Genomic DNA, 24,264 nt, shown 5'->3' with positions numbered 1-24,264 from the left:
TAGCAGTTTCTGGAATGAGCTATTCTCTTATTGGGATTTCAAAAGCCATTGTACAGTATTTTAGGTTTAGATTATTTCTCAAAGAAAGGTTATCTTTAAAGTGCTGGGTTTGAATTGCATCGCTTTGTCGACGTGAAAAGAAGTATCATTACTAGGTCAGATCAAAAGGCTAATGGTCTAATATTCTTCCAGGATGAACAATGTGAATGATCCTTGCCTGCTGCGACATCTATCTTCGGTTTAAATAATTCATTTTACTTAAAATGATTACCTGAAGAATTGCACATATAAATTTCAGATTTTTGTATATAAAGAGTTCCTTCTAAGTTTTGAAAATGTAGATAGGCAATTCTCCCATAACATTTGTTTTCAGAACACATTTTGAATCGATTGCTGTTTGGAAATTAAAGAATGTTCTTTCAACAACCCTCAGCCCTCTGGCTATAATGCAATCAAACACTTACTGAGCACCTAGTAAGTGTAGAGCACTGCACCCAACTCTTGGGAAAGTACAATACCACCGAGTCGGTAGACACGGTCTCTTCCCACAAGGATTTTACAGTCTATAGGGGCAGTGAGGTGAATGCATATGCTTGCGCTTAGTACACTGCTCTGCACACAGTAAGTGCTCAATAAATACGATTGATTGATTGATTGGTGTCAGTCAAGGCATGTGTTTCAAAGTTCAAGTTCTCAACACGAGGTTTGTCATAAACATAAACACACACATTTATGGGAGAACTGATTGCTTTTTTGTCGTTATATTTGATGCCATCATAAATATTTCTTCATAGAATAGTCATTCACCACATTCACGTATGCATGTAGATATGGAAAGCTGGCAGTCCCCTACATTTTATCCATAGGGAAATAAATATGTTGTGCTGACAGTAACGGCATGTAACTTCACGTGAACTAAGAAGGATTCCTTTACAGAAAACAAATAAACGATAGCTAAAATTCTGCCCATTTTTGTGTGAAATGGAATTAAAGAAACCCCACAGGTCTTTGTACCCTCAAGAAAGTTCCACAGAAATTCACATGCTTAATCCCTCTATCAGTGTTAGGACAAGTTACTAAAATATCTAGTCCCGTGAAGGCCATACCCTAGTTTTAGGTTGTAGTTAGTCATTGGCAAAAACCCAGATCCAGATGGCAGTGATTAGGGTGAAAACTTAGTTCTAATTGAAGTGGATCTGGGGAGATGAACAAGACTTGAGCTTTTCCCATTCATGGGACTATAATCTATTAGGTTTCATTACCTGAGACCTTTTGGGATGCCGTAATAAAAACCTTTTGATAAAGTGTCCCAAGAGCCAAGGTGTATGCAGAGGGCATCGTGTTTCACAGTCCAAAGAACAGCTTACATAAGTTAAGAAGATACTTGCCAATCTTTTGTCATGCCTAGAACTGGTATTCAGGGATAAGGCTATCCCATCAGGAAATCGAGTGGGCCACAGGCAGAGAAGGTATTAGTTTTCATGGAAATCTTTTGCTCTCATGAAAAGGCCTTTTGATTCTTAAAAGAGATTTGTTTCAGTCTAAATCATTTTGAACTCACTCATGCTCAGAAGATTACTAAAAAGCCTTTCTCTTCACCCTTTATATAGAAAGTTTTTATAGGCCACCCACACCTGATTAATTTTGAAGGGTCTTTCGAATTTCATTGGTTCTAATCATTGATTTTGGTTTCTGAGAATGATGCGATTCAGAATCTCTAGTTAATAAGCAAGATACTTGCTAAATTGTTCATTTTAAATTGGAGACATTAATAGGACAAAATTCTGAATACAAATTAGAGCTTGAGTTATGGTGCTCATTTTTTGAATTGGGAAGACATCGATGAAGTTCTCCTTTTATTAATCATTTTGCTATTTTCTCATTACTCTTCCTTTGTTGATGTAGTTACAGTATTGTTTCTAGGCGGACTGTCTCTGTAACTTCCCACTACCTGTAATCTATTTTAGTGGCTATCTCTGTGACTAGAGTGTATATTCTTTGAGTACAGGAATCCTGTCTACTAGCTCTGTTGTTCTTTCCTAAGTGCAGTACTCTGGACAGACCACATACTTAATAAATACCACTGATTAATGGATTGCTTTGGCAACAGATCGTGTCCTCGGGTATGTAGGAATGGTTCTTTTCTCTGTCAGTGTCGGAGTGAGGAGCGAGAAGCAGCTTGGCCTAATGGCACCAAGACTGGGAGTCAGAAGGACCTGGATTCTAATGCTTGGTCTGCCACTTGCCTGCTGTGTGACCCTGGGCAAGTCACTTCTCTGGGCCTCAGTTACCTCATCTTTAAAACAGGGATTGGGACTGGGAACCTTGTGTGGGACACCGACTGGGTCCAACCTGATTAGCTTTTCCAACCTGTCCTGCGTGATCTCCCCCAGCACTTAGTAGGGTTCCTGACACATCATAAGTGCTGAACAAATACCGTTAACAGTTTATTTTTTAGGGAAAGATGCTCTCAAATGGTTAGAAAACACAGATTCTTGCTGCCAACAGGGTTTTGTTAATATGTTTTGTTTTGTTGTCTGTCTCCCCTTTCTAGACTGTGAGCCCACTGTTGGGTAGGGACCGTCGCTATATGTTGCCAACTTGTACTTCCCAAGCGCTTAGTACAGTGCTCTGCACACTGTAAGCACTCAATAAATACGATTGAATGAATGAATGAATGAATATACTGTCTCTTCTGGGCAGCAGCATTATTCAAATACCCTTGGAGGGATGCTTATGAGTTGGGGTGGGGGAAAGAATGACAGAAAACACCATTTATATCAGCACCAATCAACCCCTTTGGCTAAACAGTCAGGAATAATAATAATAATGATAACAATAATAATAATAATGATATTTGTTAAACACTTACTGTGTGCCAGGCACTGTACTAAGTTCTGGGATGGACACAGACAAGTCACTGGGCTATGAGCTGAACAAGGGACAAGCATTTGTGGACTGTGTGTAGCCAATAAATGTTTCATTGCCTAAAGTAGACAAGACTGGCCTTGCAAGGGAAGGATTCTCAACCATAGGGGAGGCAACAGGTGGATGAACACCAGATGATCTACCTGTCCACCACCATGGCTGTTCAGAAAGCTGCTAATCTGTTCCTAGTCTTAGGTATGCACAATATTTAGGATATTTAGGATATATTAGCAATATCTCCCCATCTAGACTGTAAGCTCAGTGTGGGCAGGGAACCAACTCTTTGATGTTGAACTGTCACGAGCACTTAGTTAAGTGCTCTGCACACAGTAAGCGCTCAATAAATATGACTGATAGTTGAGTGAATCAGTTTAGTCCGAGAGCAGTTTTGTATCCTCTTGACTGAACCGATAAGACGTAATTCATTCTGGTCTCCAATTGCAGACCTCTTGGTCACGCCCATCCCGCTGGCCGAAAGTCCCTCCTCCTTCAAATCCCCCAAGGCCACTGCTCTCCCCATCTTTAAAGTCCATCTGAAATTACAGGCATTTGCCCGATTAATTTCTAATCTTTCCAGATTCTATCCCCCATCTGTCTCTTCAGCGCATTTCTGCACCACTCATACATTTGTGTACCCCAAACCACCTTTCTTATAGTATCCGTTAAGCACTTACAAATGTTAAGCACTTAGAAAAGTGTTAAGCCTTTACTGTCAAGTGCTGTTCTAGGCGCTGGGGTACGTACAAGGCTGTCAGGTGGGACACAGTCCCTGTCCCATGTAGGGGGCACAGTTTAAGTTGGAGGGAGAAGGATTTAATGCCCATTTTACAGATGAGGCACAGGGGAAATAATCGATTTGCCCGAGGTCACCCAGCAGACGGGTGATGGAGCCGGGATTGAAACCGAGGTCTTCCAACACCGAGACCAATGCTCTTTCCACTAGGTCACACTGCTTCCCACGTCTCTTGTAGAATATATGTGCATATTATACATACCATGTTATGCAAGCCGTGACTCATCTATATATCCTTATTTTCCTACTTCCTCCTATGTGTCTTATTTTAGGGTCCGTCACCCCAGACAATAACATTTTTGAGCACAGGGACTAAGTCTACGAACTCCATTGTAGTCTCCTAAGCCCCCTGCACACAGGTGCTAAATTCAACTTATTGATTGATATTTATTGTGGGCATCCATGACTGAATTAAGCTTTCTTATGCCTCTCATATAAATATTTTGTAGTGTGGCGCATACCAGTACTACAATCTATATGCTATTTAAAGGACATGAATTGAAAGCGTTTTACAAAATTTAAGGGAAAAAAAATTCACTTGTTCTCATTTCAGCATTCAACAGTGTCTTAAGGAGTTCCAAGCAGAAGTAAATAAAATCTGTCCTGATGTGGTACTTCAAAGTGCAAATGATTGCCTTCAGTGGCTAGACAACTTCAATTTTAAGCCAACGCCCACAGCTCAAAATGACTTGATCAAATTCCTCCAAACCGTGGTAAGCAGGAAGAAAAAACTTCACAATGGATGGGGAACTCTGCTGATTGCCTGTTTTGAATGTGTTTTTCTTTACACATCAGAGTATTATCACAATGATTCAATCTGCTCTCTTGTTGTATTCCACTTCTTTTTTCCTTTTTCTGTTTTCCTTCATATTGCTAAACCCCTCTCCTTTACCCCATTCCTCTGTCTGTGTTCACACTCTTCTATTCCTGTCATAATTGTCAAGCCCATTTCCGTTCTTTTGTTTTCTTCCCTTTTTTTCCATCTTCTCTTTATTTTTCCATCTTCCCCTAGTCAGCTTTCTACTTCCTCTTACATTAGGTATTATTAAGCCCTCCCTAAAATTTTCTCTTTTCTAGAGAATAGCGTTTCCAGTTGGCTACATGTTTTGTTGTTGTTATGATTTCATGTCATAATTAAATATGAGCAGGATTCAAAAATTATAATCACCCATTCATCCATTCTTTTGAATTATGAATTGATTATCAATTCAGTTCAATTGATTAGCAATTATCAATCATAATTCTCAATTATGAATCGATAGCCTGTGGCCTGGATAGACTATAGAGCCTATGCCTTTTCTCAAAACACTGAAAACCTAGCATCTACTCAACACCAGCGATGTTTATGGTGCTTTTCCAAGCACTCAATACAGTGCTCTGCATACAGTAAGTGCTCAATCAATACTATTGATTGATTGAACACAGAAAATTATTTAGTGATGTGCAAATGAAGCAAGCACTCCTCACTCTCGGCTTCAAAGCTCTCCATCACCTCGCCCCCTCCTACCTCACCTCCCTTCTCTCCTTCTCAGCCCAGCCCGCACCCTCCGCTCCTCTGCCGCTAACCTCCTCACCATGCCTCGTTCTCGCCTGTCCTGCCGTCGACCCGTAGCCCACATCCCTCCCTCCACACATCTGCCAAACTAGCTCACCTCCTCCCGGAGGCCTTCCCAGACTGAGCCCCCCCCATTTTTCCTCTCCTCCCCTCCTTATCACGCCCTTCCCTCTCTCTACCCTACTCCCTTCCCCTCTCAATGGCACTTGTGTATATTTTTACATATTTATTACTCTACTTATTTTATTAATGATGTGTATGTAACTATGATTCTATTTATTCTGATGGTATTGACACCTGTCTACTTCTTTTGTGTTGCTGACTGTCCCTGCCTTCTAAACTGTGAGCCTGTTGTTGGGTAGGGACCGTCAGTATATGTTGCCGATTTGTACTTCCCAAGTGCTTAGTACAGTGCTCTGTACACAGTAAGTGCTCAATAAATACGATTGATTGAATGAATGAATGAATGAATGAATGAATGAATGAATAAATGAATATTAGCTTAGGATAATTAACTTTGTGGGATGTTACTTTTTCACTAGGTTTCTTGTCTATTGTTCTCATTTACCTGTCTCTTTATTTTGAATTCTCAGCTAAACTGATGAAAACATAAGCTCCTCATGGGCCAGAATCATGTCTACCTACTCTATTGTATTGAACTCTTCCTAGCATTTAGTGGCCTGCACAGAATAAGCACTCAGTAAATAACACTGATTGGAGAAGAAAAAATGGGGGAAATCTAGTATAAACAGACCCCACAAAACTTAAAATTTCTCCACTTAATACAGTCTTTAAGACTAACCACATCTGGAAGTAACCTTCTCTATCCCAAACCTGACATGGCAATTTCTGAGGTGTGCAATGTGTTTGCGAAAGTAAAATCCAGCTAGCCTGCTCCCCCCAACATTAAGATTTCCTCCACCTTCTCCACCATACACCATCCTTTCACTATTCTCCATTCCACACCGTTAGCATTAGTAACTTCTTTTTCCTTTGAAAATAGAAACTTGGCCAGAGCAGGAGTCTCCTCTTGCTCCTACCCAACACGTCCATTATTACTGGGAGTCAGCCAAAGCTATTGTGTATTTCATTTTAGGGATCCCCAAAATGAGATCATGTAATTAAAGCTAAGTTTACAGAAGTAGCAAGCTTGGTGTAACTAGTCCTCCTAAAAAGGATAATAATGATGACGATGGCATTTGTTCAGCGCTTAGTATGTGCCAAGCACTGTTCTAATTGCTGGGATAGATTCAAGCCAATCAGGTTGTCCCACGTGGGGCTCACAGTCTTAATCCCCATTTTACAGATGAGATAACTGAGGCACAGAGAAGTCAAGTGACTTGCCCAAATTCACACAGCTGCTCAGTGGTGGAGGTGGGATTAGAACCCATAACCTCTGACTCCCAAGCCCATGCTCTTTCCACTAAGCCACACTGCTTCTCTTAAGATATGGTAGCTTCAGAGATGCCACACCTAATCTTTGAATGGTATTTATTGAGTGTTTACATTGTGCAGAGCACTGATTCATTCATTCAATTGTATTTATTGAGCGCTTACTGTGTGCAAAGCACTGTACTAAGTGCTTGGGAAGTACAAGTTGGTAACGTATAGAGATATATAGAGGTAACATATATAGTAAATTCCATTACCACTACTATTCATTCAATCGTATTTATTGAGCACTTATTGTGTGCAGAGCACTGTTCTAAGTGCTTGGAAAGTACAATTCGGCAACAAATAATGTCTACTACTACAACAGATCCAGAAGGCATCAATCAGTAGTATCAGTTGAGCGATTATCTGGGCCGAGTACCGATGGGGGGTGTACAGTAGAGGTTCATTTATTCAGTCGTATTTATTGAGCGCTTACTGGGTGCAGAGCACTGTACTAAGCGTTTGGAAAGAACAGTTCGGCAACAGATAGAAACGATCCCTACCCAACAAGGGGCTCACAGTCGAGACGGGGGAGATAGACAACAAAATAAGTAGGAGGTTGTATACACAGTCCCTACCCCTCGAGGATCTTTCAGTCTAGGGAAGAGGGGAGGGACACTAAAAATTAATTCATTCAAACTGATATCATCACTTGGGAGAATACAGTTCAATTGATTGCCAGAATCCTTCCCCATGAGGACCTTCCAAGCAAAGGTTCTAGTATACCTGATGATGATGATGATGGTATTTGTTAAGCGCTTACTATGTGCAAAGCACTGTTCTAAGCGCTAGGGAGGTTACAAGGTGATCAGGTTGTCCCACGGGGGGCTCACAGTTTTAAACCCCATTTTACAGATGAGGTAACTGAGGCACACAGAAGTTAAGTGACTTGCCCAAAGTCACACAGCCGACAGTTGGCGGAGCCGGGATTTGAACCCATGACCTCTGACTCCAAAGGCCGTGCACTTTCCACTGAGCCGCGCTGCTTCTCTGATGAAATTTCTCAGGTTGTCAACCGAATTTAGCAAGCAGCTGTTGTGCCCAGCCATATTTAAAACATTTTCTAAGATGTGGTGAAACCGTGCTCCAATTATAAGTCAATCAATCAATCAATTGTATTTATTGAGCGCTTACTGTGTGCAGAGCACTGTACTAAGCACTTGGGAAGAACAAGTTGGCAACATATAGAGACAGTCCCTACCCAACAGTGGGCTCACAGTCTATAAATGCCTTTTGCTGGTAGGGTCCGGCAGAACGACTTTTAGTTGCTTTTATTGCAGGTAACTTTCATCATGTTTAAAAAGTCATAAAAGGAGGGGTAAGAGAGGCTTCGTGCCCTAAAGCCAGATTCTTTACTTAAAACAGCTCCTCCTACCCTTTACCTTGTGGAGGTAAAATCCTGAGGACTGAAGATGGATGTAGTTACTTATTTTAATGTCGGTTAAGAGTCACGTGTATTGAATTTCATTAATATTGATTTAATAATGCTTTTCTATTTAATTAAAAGCCGGGGCTTTTAATTATCTTATAATAATCTGTTACACACAAGTCATCATCTGTTCACTGTAGGGCAAAGGCCTCTTTAGTTTTGCACAAATTCATTAGGCTGTTGAATTTGTCCTAGATCTTTAACATAATTGACCACGTTAATTCAACCAAGGTACCACACTGTTAAAACAGATTGAGCGCTCAATAACCATATTATGGGGATTCCACCTCAGATGGTGCGGGCATGACATATTTTATGGTATTAGTCATACTTGCATATTTTGCTCATATTTCCCATCAACTAATGAAGTAGTATTGAATTACAAAGTAATATTTTCACTGCATGCTATAACTTTAGTTATTTTTAGCAATTTATGATTGTAAGATTAAAATGATCAGTAAAATGGTCAATAATTCACTTTAAATGACTAATATGAATGATGCGTGATATAATTTCCTTAATTTAACCACTGTATTTTCAATAATAAACACTGGTATTATTAACCGTGTTGAACACATATAAATAGGAATTGTCAATGTACATTATAAAGTTATGGGATTCTGTCAGTTTTAAAGGTATCAATCATAAGGTCAACTCTCACCAACTTCTGACCATCATTTTCTTATTTTGAAATGTTCTTTCAGCAGAAATGGCATGCTTCTGGATTAATTTTGAATGATAAAAGCCTATCATAAAATGAATTTAGCTTGAAAGATTTTTTTTGGAATTTGATCAGAGTCTGAACACTTCAAATTATTCTGTTATATTTCTTTCCTCAAGACACCTCATTAACTTCCAAGAACTATGTTTAAAGTTTCCAAAATTATTTTTAAATTGTTATGAAACATTTCCACATTCAAGAGGTATTTGAAATCTACGTAAAACTCAGTTCTAGGGGGGAGAAAAAGCTAGCAGGTGTTACTTGCGGACATTATTTTGAATTTGGCAAAGAAAGGCTTCATAATTGGTTAGATTGGTGAGAAGCAGTTCTTCCTAATGGATAGATTGTGGGCCTGGATGTCAGAAAGATCTGGGTTCTAATCCAGCCACTTGTCTGCCATGTCACCTTGGGCAAGTCACTTCACTTCTCTATGCCTCACACAGTAAGAGCTCAATAAATACGATTGAATGAATGAATGAATTGGGGATGGAAGCCTCTGAGCTCCATGCAGGACACAGACTTCGTCCAACCTAATTTATATACACAACAGTGCTTAGTACAGTGCTTGGCATATAATAAGCAGTTAACAGATAACATTAAAAATAGATTCATTTGTTCATTCAGTCGTATTTATTGAGCGCTTACTGTGTGCAGAACACTGTACTAAGCGCTTGGGAAGGGCAAGTTGGCAACATATAGAGACGGTCCCTACCCAACAACGGGCTCACACTCTGGAAGGGGGAGACATTTAAGCTTTTGAAGAGCTTGCCCCAGACTTTTCTCTATACTTTTTTTATTTCACCTTTTATCCTTTACCTACTTGGAGCCATTTTGGCCAGAATGGTGATAACTCGGTCAGTTTGGGGCCTCTGGATATTTAGGGGTAGAAATGCACAACGTTTAGATTCTTCTTAAGCAGCACATGCAGAGTGAAGCATAAGGAAACTGAAGATTCGATCATTCGAACAGAACTTAACTCAAGATTGTGGCTGAGATTGCAGCCGTCCCTAAAAAATCACCGTGTCGTCAAAGGAAAACTTTAAACAGAATTCTCTGTATAACATATACATATTTTTTGTAAATTATATTTGATGCATTTATCATATTCCACTAGTTTTTGAATTAAGAATATTTTTCTGTTCACAGTAAATGTATTTTCTAAAAATATGGTTTAATTTTTTTTAGCAAAATATACTGAAGAACGAACAAAATAAAGAAGAAATGATACTTGATATTCTGTTAGATATCTCCAACCAATGTGGAGTTTCATTCCCATGTACTCCAAGTGGCACTTCTTTTCAGCTCACATCAAGAACTTCTCTTCATGCTATTGAAGATGATTTAGCAATGGACGTTACGTCCCTGTGGGACGATATAAGGCTGTATCTTCGACGTTTCTTAGTAAACAGATTACAGAGACATCCCAAAACAAACAATTTAGAGCAAAAAATATCATTTAAAACTCAGTGCATACAACAGCTTTTATTTCTCTATCCAGAATCCGAAGTTCTAGCTAAGTATCAGAGCATGCAGAATAAATTGATTGCTGAAATCCTGCAAGACTGTGGTGTGTGCTACAACAGTGAAATAAACTTGGACAAGCTGATTCATGGTTGCCAAAGTTCAATACCCAAGTTGTGTACCATGATCAAAGAAGATTTTTATATACTGTGCAACATAATTGGGCCCTCCTCAACACAGAAATTTGTTAATGAGACTTACCTGGATACCATTAAGGAAGAGATGGAGGTTCTTCTTGAAAGACTATGTGAACTTCAGTTCAAAGATGCTGATGTAATTAAAACAAGCAAGCAGTCCAACAAGCGTAAAGGATCAGTGCAGGCTTTGGGTTAGTGACATTTTGAGTTTTTGTTTATTTTAGCTCTATCCGTGAAATCTGTATTACATTTTTTTCCAATTGGTTGATGAGTTTTCACAAAGCTGAAAAATCCTGAGGAGCAGAATTAAACGTTGATGTGATTTTAATTGCTATTCATTTTTGTTACCCATCCATCATCTTGCGTCTAGTTATACAATAGGAATGTAATGACTTTTGCAGTTATTCAATTATTAAAGATGTACATATCTAAAATAGTCTAGGCAATTTTCTTCTAATTTTTTCCGAAAAGCAGTAGACGGGTAGGTGAAAATTGTTCGGTAAGAGCACGTATACATTCTGTCTATTAAGTGTAGCTTCCAAAATCTTTACATTATAACTAGGCTTAAAAAGGAAATATTGAACATTCAGCATAAAATAGTCATACTCTTCCCAGCAGTTCCTTGAATTGTCTAAAATTAAAAATCAAAAATGTAGCAGATGTCAATCATCCAGATTCACTAAGTTTAATGGGACAATAGGCATTAATTGGTCTGAAAAGATTTAAAGTGCCTGTCAAATTCATTTTAAAGAATCTACCTCGGATTTTTAGGGTAAGTTCATGGTCAAAAGTTTTTCTAAATGAAAGAAGATTAGCTATTTCCTAATTTTTTTCAGACGTCATTATCGAGCCCAATTTTAAGGAGTATCCTAGGGAAAAATAGAAGTTAAAATGCAATTTTTAGGAGAGAAAACAACTCATTCTCATACATTTGATATACAAAGCTGAAGTAGATTTTAAGTATGTTTATAAAGCATGTATGGGCATAAATCAGTGTTTGAAAAATAACTGGGGGACTATTCCACTTTTCTTTCCTGTTCATTCATTCAACTGTATTTATTGAGCGCTTACTGTGTGCAGCGCACTATACTAAGCGCTTAGGAAGTACAAATTGGTAACATCTAGAGATGGTCCCTACCCAACAATGAGCTTATGGTCTAGAAGGGGGAAATTTCTATTATGCCCCAATGTATGCATCTCAATATTTTTCTTGGATTTTTTTTAAAATCAATCTTGATCCATTGCTTTTATCTTGGGGTGGATTAATGCCTGGTGAGCTAGATATACCAGTCAATCTCCATTTTATAATTATGCCGTTGTTTTTTTCCTTCCTATTTGTACTATCCTGCATTTCTCCCCTAGTCACTCACAGGGTTTACTAATCAGCATACCAGTATTTTGGACCATGTAATGTTGAAAATGTTTTAATTCCTAGCAAATTATTTTTGTATTTCACTTTTTTTGCAGATAGGAAGTTCTGCAGTTTTAGGTATCAATTTGATCAGGACTTTTTTTGTTGTTCTTAAGAAATGGATTGGAACAGTTCCTCTGTTATCAGAGAAGATAACACTTAGGTGAAGATAAGAGAGTGGAGGAGGTAGATTTTCTACAAAGCTTCCTTTCCCATCTCTCTCCAAACATTTGTTCAGAGCTTTAAAACTTTTGTTTCCAGGAATCTTAATCTTCTGATGGATCCATTTACCCTCTCCCCTCAGCCCCTCATTGCCATTCTTGGACCTAAGGATCTACAGTTTGGGGAACTTTTTCTTTGTAGAAAAAAAACCAACCCCTAGAATGTATTAATTTGAAAGAGAATATTTAAATTATGAAAGTAAATTAACAATCTCGTGTTTATCCCAACTTGTACCCAAAAAGGTTGATATAATTTTCACAAATGTTATTTTACTAAGTTTTATGAATAGTTGCATCATATTAACGTCCAATCTGTTGGTCCATATAGCCATGGTTTCATTTATGCTGAGGCCAAGATTAGTGATCGGAGATCAATTGTAAAGACTTACATTGCTGGTGATTTTTCAGAAAAGATATTGGATTATCTTTGAACTAAATTCCCCATCTCAAAATAAATGGGCCTTTGTAATTACTACTTCATTCAGTAAAACCACATGTTGTCCCATCATTATTTCATTGTAGCCATTGTTTTCTAACTACTATTAATGCCCTTTGAAGCTAAAGTGAATGCAGACAGAAATGAGTTTACTTTAAAATGATTTGGAGAGGTTGTTTTATGTTTAAGAAATGTCCTACTAATATTCTCTAAATTTGAAAGCAAGACATGTTGTCAACATAGTGAAACTTACTTAAAATTATCTCTTGGGATTTGGCTGGAGAAAATGCTGTGGCAAAGAGATTTTGCCAATGTTCAACTCTGCACGGTCTCACGTACTTCCATACCTTATCTGTATTTCTCTCAGGATTCTTGTCAATCCATTCGCAAAAATCCGGAGGACAGGAGAAAGGGAAGTCCCAAGACCAGAAGGAAGATAAAGGTAAGGAAAGATAGAGAAGGTAGGGATACGTTGCAGGGGCTAGCTATTATTTTTGTCTTCTTTTTCATTCCTCTTATTTGCAAAAGTGGAAGGAATTTAGAAGAAAGCACTGAACACCAGGTGGAAGGGACACCTATTGAATCTTGAGGATGATTTGGTTCCAAACCAACAATCAATCAATGGTATTTATTGAGTGCTCACTGTGTGCAGGGTACTGTACTAAGCACTTGGAAGATTACAACAACCAGGAAACATTTTGGGGTGAGTGGCTTATGGAATTCATTCTCACAGTAAATTGTGCAGGCAGAAAATGTACTTAGACTCAGATGAATTTGGCTAAATTCAGTGAAGAGGAATATAGTAGGATCTTAGATCAAAATGGTAGCAATGTTATAAACTACACCCTTAACCATAGGCTGGATGTCCAGGAAAGTAAGCATCACAGTGTTTCTTCAAGTGTTCTTTGGTACAACTATCAGAGAATACTGACCAGCTGGACTGTTGTTTTGACTAATACCAAGGGACTAGGGATTCACAGGGAAAAAGAAAAATATTGGATACCCCACCCTCATTATTACCTGTGTGGATTTCTCTGTTTGCACACCAAAAAACAAACAAACAAAAAAAGCACCTGAGGCTCCGCAAAATGTAATCACTGATGAAGAGTAGGTGTAGTCAACATTAAGTAACAGTAAATATAATTAATAGAAGACAAATATTGAAAAACAAATCAATAAGGGGTACCCATTTGCTTTTCTCAGGGATCATGTATTTTGACTATTTCAGTGATCAGTTTAGGGCATAGACCACTATAGGTGCATGTTATGTAGTATTCATTTTCAAGTGTGATGGTACAATGTGTACGTAGCTCAAGGGAGTGGGCGATACTGCTCGCCTGTATTCTGCACTACTTTAGAAATTACTATTGCTGTATCGGTCATTTGCTGCTTTGCATTTAAAAATCTGCTAATTTAAAATGACTACGTAGGGTACTGAAAGATTTTCACTTTATTTAGCCTGGGAATTTCTTCATTAACCTTTTCCATTTAAAAGAATTATTAATGAAACTGATGAGACCTTTTCAAAACACTGTCACTTGGTTTTGGCAGTTCTGAACCGCCCTTCTTTTGTCCAGGCAGTGTGCAGTGTTTCCCAAAACGGTGTTATGGAGTTGGTTTTTTTTTTTTTTGGGGGGAGGGGGTGGCACAGATGGCCTTCAGTGCAGCCTTACCCCTTCCCTTATTGCTGTTCATCCTGTTTTTGAGAGACTATTTTGCTAATTCATCCCAGCCATTTAGACTTGAATTCATCTTCAGAATTAATAGCAGCCCTCCCCCTTTAGTGTCTTCACCAAACCTAATGGGCAGTAAATATTTATATGCAGATTAATAATTGTTATATTACCTCAGAATTGCCTCATGTTTCACTGCTTATTATTACCATGTCCATATACCGCCTATTTTTAATTCTTCTTAGAATCACAGATCTACTTGACAGAAAATGAGCCTACCAAAATTATTGCAGGCTCTTCTTTTGTATAAAGCAGTTTTAGGAATGTTGGCCAGATAAATTAAGCAGATCATTTTTTCCTTTTCTCCAGATAGAGTATTTTAAAAGTTATTTCATGAGTTATATTTTGATTGCTTAGAATGTGGATATTTTAAATCCATCTTGTACTCTGTCCAAAAAAATGATTGGCAGTAATAGAACCCACTGTATATAAAGAAATTTGTGGATGGCTTCTTTTTATTCATTTCTCAGCTTTGTTCATGAAATAAAAGTTGAATTATTTTAATGCATATTGCAGTTCCAGAGGGCTTCCTACATGATGCTATAATATATAGAAAATAAAATTGTAACTTGTAAAATATCAGACTCTAGAGCAGAAAAAGGAATGAGATGTTTTCTAATTGTCTTCATTGTTCTTATCTCATTTTTCTCTTTATTTTCATGTTCAACATATATTTTAATTTGGCAGAAACATTCAGTTCTCTATTATTATAACATTATCACTTAATTCAGAATCATTTTTTCCTTATTCATTTTCCAGCTTAACATGTCCTTTGAATTATTCCGCAACAAAAAGTTATCCTTCCATTAGTTCACAATTGATTTAGAGGAATCCAGTAAAATAATATTAAATGACTATGCTATTTCAGTTTATGTTGATCGATATCTGCTATCCTAATAATTTGGACTTCAGGTTTCAGCATACTCTCCTAGGTGCGAAGTTGAAAGAAATCCATGTCAACTGCATAAGACAGACTAACTTTTTTTAGAGTCACCAAAGACTACCAACTGCTTCAGAGATGTGAAATCTAAGATGCTGCACAAAGGACATTACTAGGGAGTGTGATACTTTTGACGTGAAAACTTTGCCTGCGAAAGAAATGCTGTTAAAGAAATACTGGGGAATTACTGGAGTCCACTGAGAAATCAAAATTGAGGCTTTGTCTAAAAGCTTGAAAGTATAGAATGAGAAGACTAGGGGATCCAGAACAGAGCGCTACGAAACACTCACAGTTGAAGTCTGAGGGGAAGAAAAAGAGCCAGCAAAGAAGACTGAGAAGTCAGAGAGATAGGAGCCAAACCAGGGGAGTACCGTATCCGTGAATGTAAGTCTCCAGGGAATTTCCAGGAGGAGAGAGATGTCCACAGTGTCCAAGGCAATCAAGAGGTCCAGGAGGATTAGAACCTGAATTTGGTCCATTTTAGACGGGGCCAAAAGAACGTCATCATAAACCTTGAAAATTTTATCTAGAATATAACTTAGTCAATTTCCTAGCTGGTTTTTTTTCCCCTCTGTATAAGACTGTTGATTAAGGACAAGACCAGTGGTTAAGCTAGTCTGTCAACTAAATTTCTCTCTCATCCACCCAATATTTGGGTGGGGGGGCGTTGTACACAGTTAGAGATAACCACCTACTTAGGAAGTTTCCACAGTCTTATTAAAATGAACTTGGATATATTTCTTTGCCACTTTGACTGGAATAGGAGTTTTAATATTTCTATTTCTAAATAAAATTTATTCACCAACTTCATATTAGTATCAAGGGCCACGTTTGGGCTAGAATCAGAATACTCTCTAAATTTTATTTGACAAAATATAAATTGAATGGAATGCAGATCAGAGGAAAGAAATTACAATAGTAAAATACTGCCAAGCTCCAGGTTTTCTCATTTTAGAACAAATAGGAAGATTTGAGGGGATTTTGACAGAAGAAATCCAAGCACTTGTGTTTGAAATGGGAAGAAATAATACTATCTAATCATTTTTCCTTTACTCCGCTTTGAGCCCCTAGGCTCTGTAGAGTACTTTTATTTATTTCTTATCTTTGTGTATCTGATTTATACTTGAAGACAGTATAAATGAAAATAGTGTGTAATAGTGAAAGAAAAATAAGGGTATCTTCTGACTATCCTAAGTTGTAGTTTACAGAATAAAAACCTTAAAAGTTATGTGATCATAATACCTTTCATTCAAAACTATATCTAGAAGAAGTGACATTTTCCTGGAGGTAGAAAATACATTAAAATGGCCATTTTTTAAGCTAAAAGCAGAGAAACAAAATAAGTGTAAATTCATGAAATGCCAGTTGAACTCAAATCATTTCTAAGTTGGTAGTGCCCGATTATGGCTGCTTAAAGGGGCTTTTTATTTCCCCAGTCACTGAGATTCTAAGTGTAAAGGCAGAAACTAGAATGTTACTGCTGTTTCTTTCATGTTTATAATAAATATGTTTCTGGTTCTGATTCCAATTTCATTTATTTTGATTCTCTGGAAAACCATTAATTTGTTAAAAATAACTCTAGGCTAAACAATTTCACCCTTGCTGTTTATACAGTTTACCACATTTCAGCTATTGTTGGTGCCTAATTGAGTCTTCAATATAGCTTTTTGGCTTTTGGATAAGTATCCTAAAGTATATTGTGTAAATAAAGAAACGGATGGCATTTGAGAAGAGAGAAAAGAGAATATGATTTAAATTTGTCGATTTTTTTTCCTTCCAAATGGCTACAATTAGTAAACACTGATGTATTTTCAATTATCATCTCCCTGCTTCCTCTGCACACCTGGGTGTCCTTCCTAAGGGTACAAAGAATATTTCAATCACCATGTCCCCTAATTATTACAATCTCATTTTAAGAATAGAAAATGAAAGTGATTTACTCTTCATTTCTGATTTCTCTGGAGAGGTCAGAGGTCAGTTTGAGATTTATTCTGCCGAAGGCTTAGTTATAAAGAAAGTGGGGAAAGTTTAGAGGGAATAAAGAATGAAAAATGCTCCCATTCTTCAAAAACTAAAAGGAAACAAAAGTCTAAGAAACCAGAACCACAGGTTCAGAGCAGAAGGTTTTAGAGAATTTATTGTTTAAAGGGGTGGTGTTGAAATAACATTGGCTTTCTTCCCAAAATGACTTATCCCAAGTTTAAGATGCCTGTCATTAAGTATCCTTAGCTGCCCAGGATTGGTGGATCTAGACTAGAAGTGAGGACAAAAGCAGACAATTAGGAGGTAGAAGTCCTAAATTCTATTTATGCCTTTTCCTCCACTTTCTGATCCAGCCTTCATTTAATCTAACTACACTGTAAAACTGTCATATGTAAACAGAACTTAATACTAATAGTAGTAGTAATAACTGAATGGTTATTCAGTTCTGGGGCTTGGATTGCTTCAAAAAGGAGTGCCATGTTCTTGATTATCATGTGGTTTGAATTTGCACACTGGTATGGTAAGTAGTAATGTCTTAAACTGTGGTCTCAAAATACCTGTGGTTTAAATTTAGTTCAAACCTTTAAAAAATTAAGCAAGCTGAGCAATAGGAGATTTTGGGATGTTCTCCGTGAAGCAGTCTCAGTGTTAGTGATATAGAGTTGTCCTTTATTGAAGATCCAGTTCAGGTGAAATTCAGTTACGCCTGCATTTGTGGCTGATGAGACCAATGCAGGGTCACAGTCCAACCCGCTTCCTAGAATGCAATGGAGATGTGCCTTTTGTTGTGTTATTTTGTTTGCAGCACCTGTTTTCATTTTGATGCCATCTCACAATATTTTGGAAGCTTCTGGTCAAAAAAAGCCACTATTATTGATTGCATTTTTGGCTGGCTACAGCGAAAGTCTTCTGTTTATAGATGAGTTTCAGTTGTTGTCTGAGACTTTGTTTGGGTACACAATAGGTCGGGGGCTTGTTAATCTACGACTCCCATAGCAAATGATAGGTTTCCGGGAAACCATTTTTGTTCAGATTCTTCCAAATAAAAGATTGGTTTCCGGTCTGCCCCTCCCACTCCTTCCTCTGTTGTTTCTCCCTGGCAGAATGTGAATGGCGGGAAAATCTGCTTGTTTTGTCTCTTGTGCCAATCTTGAAGAAACCGGGTGTGTGTCTGAGCCTAGTCGAACTAACTGTAGCTTGTCCTACACTGGATATTGGTCCATCCCAGCCCTTCATAGGTTGAAAGGAGGAGAGGAGGGGGTTTGGAGCCCAGGCGGGTCTCTGTGGGGGCTCCTCCAGAGAGGAGAATTGAATTCCCTGGGAAATTCAGGACGCACCACAGTGAATACCCAATCGCCGATCCCTGACCTGTGTATTATCCCCTTCTCAGCGTGCCTCAGTGGAAAGAGCACGGGCTCTGGAGTCAGAGGTCATGGGTTCAAATCCCGGCCCCGTCACTTGTCAGCTGTGTGACTTTGGGCAAGTTACTCAACTTCTCTGTGCCTCAGTTACCTCATCTGTAAAATGGGGATGAAGACTGGGAGCCCCCCGTGGGCCAACCTGATCACCTTGTAACCTCCCCAGTGCTTAGAACAGTGCTTTGCACATAGTAAGCGCTTAGTAAATGCCAACATCATTATTATTATTAACTCAGACCCAAGATTCGGCGCCGTCCCCACCTGTAGGGGTGGGGAGAGGGAGAGGAACAGGTCTGGAGCCCAGAGCCAGGGGGCCGAATGGAGGAGAGAAATGAATTTCTTGGGAAAAGCGGGGCACGCCGCTCTGAATGCCCACCTGTCCTCCCCCATCCTGGCTGCGGAGGGACTTTCACTCTGCCTCCTCCCTCGCCCCACCCCCTCTTTCGAGCACTGCCCAAACTCAACCTTAGTACATCTAAGGGTAGAGTTGCTTTGACAAGCCAGCTTGAAAATGGTCAATCTTTGAGACAGTCACCAAACAGAAGGATCTCTGTCCATAAAGTTAGTTTGGTTCCATAGCTCCCTTTATTTTCCTCCAGCCTTAAAGCATCTCCTCTTCCCTTTTTCAAGTTACCCAATTTCAGCTTACCCTGTTGAGGCTGATTGACTGTTCTAATGTCATCCATCCTCCTCACATGGTCTAGAAAAGTTGGACGGGGTGAGCAGGCCGTTAGTGCTAGGGTACTGACCTCATTCTAGTATTCTGGAGGAATTATGATGATGATGGTCATTATTATTATTAATATGGTACTTTTAAGTGCTTACTCTGTGCCAAGCAATGTTCTAAGTGCTGGGGGATTAAGAGTTTGAGCCGTCCCCGCAGTCAAGGGAAGGAGCGCTTTGTCAAGTGCTTAGTACAGTGCTCTGCACACAGTAAGTGCTCAATAAATACGATTGATTGATTCATTGATTGTCCACGGGCTTCCTGCAGCCAATTCCACAAGTTAATCAGGAGCAACATAGTCCCTGTCCCGCATGAGGCTCAAACTCTTAATCCCCGTTTTACAGTTGAGGTCACTGAGGCCCAGAGAAGTTAAGTGACTTGTCCAAGGTCACACAGCAGACATGTGGTGGAGCGATAACTAAAACTCAAGTCTTCCTGATAACCCAGGCCTTTGCTCTATCCAATAAGCCATGCTGCATCTGGCCCTGAGGAAGAGAAGATTGTGAGCCCAGGGATGTCGATGGGGAGGTACAGAGGGGCTTGGCAGGGAAGAGGAAGGGAAATAATAGAGTCAGGGATTTGGATTTGTTTTCATTTGCTACCTGGTAAGAACGTATTAAAACTCCCTTCTGCATCGCCTTGACTTGCTTTCTTTATTCATCCCTCTTCCTAGCCCCTCAGCACTTATGTACATATCTGTAATTTATGTACAGTAATGTCTGTCTCCCCCTCTAGACTGTCATTGTGTGCAGGGAACATATCTGCTTTATTGTACTCTCCCAAGCACATAGTACAGTGCTCGGCACAGAGTAAGTGTTCAATAAAAATGAGGCAGCATGGCTTAGTAGAAAGAGCACGGACTTAGGAGTCAGAGGTCATGGGTTCTAATCCCGGCTCCACCGCTTGTCAGCTGTGTGACTTGGGACAAGTCACTTAACTTCTCTGCACCTCAATTACCTCATCTGTAAAATGGGGATTAAGACTGGGAGCCCCATGTGGGACAACCTGATAACCTTGAATCTACCCCAGCGCTTAGAACAGTGCTTGGCACATAGTAAGCATTTAACAAATGCCACCATTATTATTAGTAGTAGTAATAATAAAATAATAAATACAATTTAGTGATTGTTTGATCTCGGATTGTACAGCCTGCCTGTGGTAGGGGATGGAAGGCAAAGTCCAGGTGTCAGAGAGATATGTGGCCCTAGGGAACTGCAGTCAAGGGAAGGAGCGGTTTGTCAAGTGCTTAGTACAGTGCTCTGCACACAGTAAGTGCTCAATAAATACGATTGATTGATTGATTGATTGTCTACGGGCTTCCTGCAGCCAATTCCACTGGAGGGTGGCGAGCTAGTCCCAGTGACTGCTACATCTTGGGGGCAATGCCTGAGCTTCAGCAGTGGACTGGTGCTAGTAATTGGGGTGAACGGATTTGGGGAGTAGGGAGTAGGACACCGCCGAAGTCTGAATGAGTCCAGCTGAGGCTGACCAGGCTCTGAGATTTCCTAAAGTGACTCCAGGGCTGAAAACCCTTGGTAATGTCACTTGAGTCAGGCCTATAGCATTCTCTCTCCGACAGTTTCAGGGGAAGGGATTATTAGAAAAATGTTTTCATAGTCTATACATTGTTATTACAAACCACATGGAAATGTTATGCTAATTTTGTAGAACTGCAAGAACTGTAATGCTCCTTCATATCTTCTAATAATAACAATGGTGGCATTTGTTAAGCGCTTACTATGTGCAAAGCACTGTTCAGGATACCAGGTGATCAGGTTGTCCCACGTGAGGCTCACAGTCTTAATCCCCATTTTACAGATGAGGTAACTGAGGCACAGAGAAGTTAAGTGACTTGCCCAAATTCACACAGCTGACAAGTGGCAGAGTAGGGATTAGAACCCATGACCTCTGGCTCCCAAGCCTGTGCTCTTTCCACTGGGCCACACTGCTTCTCTTCTCTTCTCTTTTCTAGTCTCTTCTAGACTGTGAGCCCATTTTTGGGTAGGGATTGGCTCCATTTGTTGCCGAATTTTACTTTCCAAGCTCTTAGTACAGTGCTCTGCACACAGTAAGGGCTCAGTAAATATGACTGACTGAATGAATTAATTAATGAAGAGGATGCATTTTAAGTGTACTTTTAATAACTTTTTTTCTAAAATAATTTTCATTCATGGCTCCAACAGTAAGTTGACAATTACGGGTCCATCACATTTATTTTGCCAAGCCTGGTCCCTCAAGATAATTTTAAGTATTCAGCAATCCAAGGCTCTTAAAAATTTGCTAGCCAACATCTAGTGTAACATCAGCATGAATGTGAAAAATCTTTATTTTACTTCCTGGGCCAGCTGATACTGGGAAAATTTGATTAAGGTTTTATGTTTTGCGATTCTAAAGAGACTTTACATAGTCTTTATTGAGCGTATGTGGTTGGTGATATCTTTTTCTCTTTGACAGGACAGGCTTCTGATTATGCAAATTCATACAGGCTTTCCATGTTTATGATAAATTGTAATCCTTTGCTCCAACGGGTCCCTTTGACATATAACTGGTACGTTATATGGTAAAAACTTACAGAATTAATGATTACCCTTTTGAAAGACACCCCCCTAATCTGATGAGCAGCAATGAGATTTCTTAATAGTTTGGACAATTCCTAAAAGTGGGCTAGCCAAAACCAAACAAACAAAAAAAAAAAAACACGTAAGCGTGGGGAAAGTCACACCGTGGAAACGAATGTGTTTTTGTATCTTTTCATCAAAAATTGATGGTGGCCCAAGGTTTCAGTGGAACTAAAGAGAACTGCAAAGTGGACCTGTGTTTAAAAACCCTAAATAACCCGATAAGGTTTGCATCCTTATGGCTTCCTCTGCCTTTCGATTGTTCTTTATGGTTCTGTCATTTTCAATCAACAGCGAATACATGTGATCAGTATATCTGATAAACTTGTCAATGCCTTTTTAAAGCAGGATTCCCTAACCTATTCAATTCACCCCCCTCCCCAGCCCCCCTTCATCATTTCAAGTGTAATCTTGATAAGACCGAGATATGTCACAGGCAGCTGTGTATAGCCGGTTCAGTCTACAACTAATTTGTGCAGGAAAAAATTAAATCAGGAGGTAAATTATTTCATGATTGCTCATTCCCAACAGAGTTGGGCATCATTCTGAAGAAAATATCAAATAATTGGTTTCAGGCCGTGTCAGACACAGGCAATTCCCTTCACTAATGGCTGTGTGAGGTAGCCCTGGGCCTCGAGGGTCAGCAAAGACCTGGAAATAGCTTAGTGGCAGGCCCAGCAATAGAGAGACAGAGCACATAGGAAATGAAGTGGCAATAAGTGCAATCCATAGGGGAAATGTGCTTCACTTGGAGTTTAATATATCGGCTCGGAATCTGGCAGTAAGCCATGCAACAATTGTTTACCTTTTTGTCAGCATCTGCATCTGTTCTGTTTTGTAAACAGCACTTAACTCTCAGTCGGTAAACGCTGGAATCAATAACAACTGTTAAGGGATTTCCTTCCCTTTTTTCATATTCTATAACAAATGCACACCACAAACAATGTTTGCCTTAGATTAACAAGGAACAGACATTAACGGGGTCAAAGGGATTTGGTGGGGAACATTTTAGAGCTTCTCGGGTTTGCAGTAATTATATCTGTGTGATTTGAATGTATTTTGTAACCTATCCAAATTAAACTGTTAAAAAAAAAAATCTAGCATGCCGTAATGAAGATGATTTTTTATAATTATCTTAAGTACTGTGTATAGAAAACTGCTGGCACTGTTTGTAATAATTTAGTTCTGTGTAATATTGTGTAATACAGCTGGTATGCAGAAATATTAAGTTGCCTTTTGCAGTTTTAGGAAATTAGTGATTAGATTCAGCAGTACTCATTATTTGAAACATACAGTTATTAAAAAAAAATTACACACCACAGTGCAACATAAAAGAGAGGAGAACTGTGACTAGTGTCTATAAAACCAAATATATCATTTCTAAATGCAAGTGAAAGAATAATACAGCCTATACACTTGTTCTGTTCAAGAGATAGCATGCAGATGAATGCTGTCATAAATGCAAGACTGTTATAATAGTTATGGCATCACTTAAAAGTTAATATCACTGAGAGCAGAGGAACACATTATTGTTAATGGGATTTATGCTTCTAAGTCCCGATGCAACGCTTTGAAAATTTGCCCCTTAAAATCTCCCTGTACACAGTAGTTAAGCTCAGTTGCTTTGGCTTTATTAAACTACTTCATTTCTGATTTAGCCAAGTGTTATTTTTGTTTTGAAATAGTTTGACTATTTGTACACATAAATAACATCTCAGGTGTTTCAGGGACTTCTTTTTCATAACGTAATAGTGATATGTTGGGTCTTTTTCAAGAGTGTGCCGTAATCTGTAATTTAGAAATTTAGACTTTCTGAATACCTATCCTTGGCCTTGTCATATCTTATATAATTGTTTGGCAGGGACTGTTTGTTTTTTGAGAAACATTCTGGTACTATTTATTTTTAAATTGTTTTGGACCAATTTTTAAAAAACATATTTTTCCCATTTGTCCAATATTATCTCTTTTAACACTGATTTTAATTACAAATACCAATTTGGGATATTGAATGGTCACATTTTCTTGATGGGATTTCTGTGAGAATAGCATGGTTCTTTGGGGCCCGGCAATCTTGACAATGTCAATTTTGTTCCATGTATCTAATGACTCCGTCCTTGGGTATTTGCACTGTTAACAATGTTGGATGGTGCTAGATAATAATAATAAAAAAAGTTCTGCAAATATTCTCAATTCGGTGTGATAGCATCAAGGTTCTAATTTATTTATGTTACTTTGATTTTCTAATTAGAAATGATCAAAATC

The 24,264-nt window shown here is 38.8% G+C and overlaps 1 protein-coding gene across 1 annotated transcript in view; it reads left to right on the top strand.

The window, feature by feature from the left end:
• The window catches only part of KIAA0825 (KIAA0825 ortholog), a 330,993-nt gene that overhangs the window by 19,814 nt on the left and 286,915 nt on the right, over window positions 1-24,264 (top strand). Inside the window, exons 3-5 of the mRNA XM_038765660.1 lie at window positions 4,275-4,434; window positions 10,046-10,709; window positions 12,954-13,028. Coding sequence (XP_038621588.1) covers window positions 4,275-4,434; window positions 10,046-10,709; window positions 12,954-13,028 — 899 coding nt within the window. The remainder of the gene's footprint in view (window positions 1-4,274; window positions 4,435-10,045; window positions 10,710-12,953; window positions 13,029-24,264) is intronic.

The sequence above is a fragment of the Tachyglossus aculeatus genome, chromosome 23 (assembly GCF_015852505.1).
Source record: "Tachyglossus aculeatus isolate mTacAcu1 chromosome 23, mTacAcu1.pri, whole genome shotgun sequence".
In the NCBI taxonomy this organism is placed as follows: Eukaryota; Metazoa; Chordata; class Mammalia; order Monotremata; family Tachyglossidae; genus Tachyglossus; species Tachyglossus aculeatus.
This window is presented reverse-complemented; position numbering and strand designations above follow the sequence as displayed.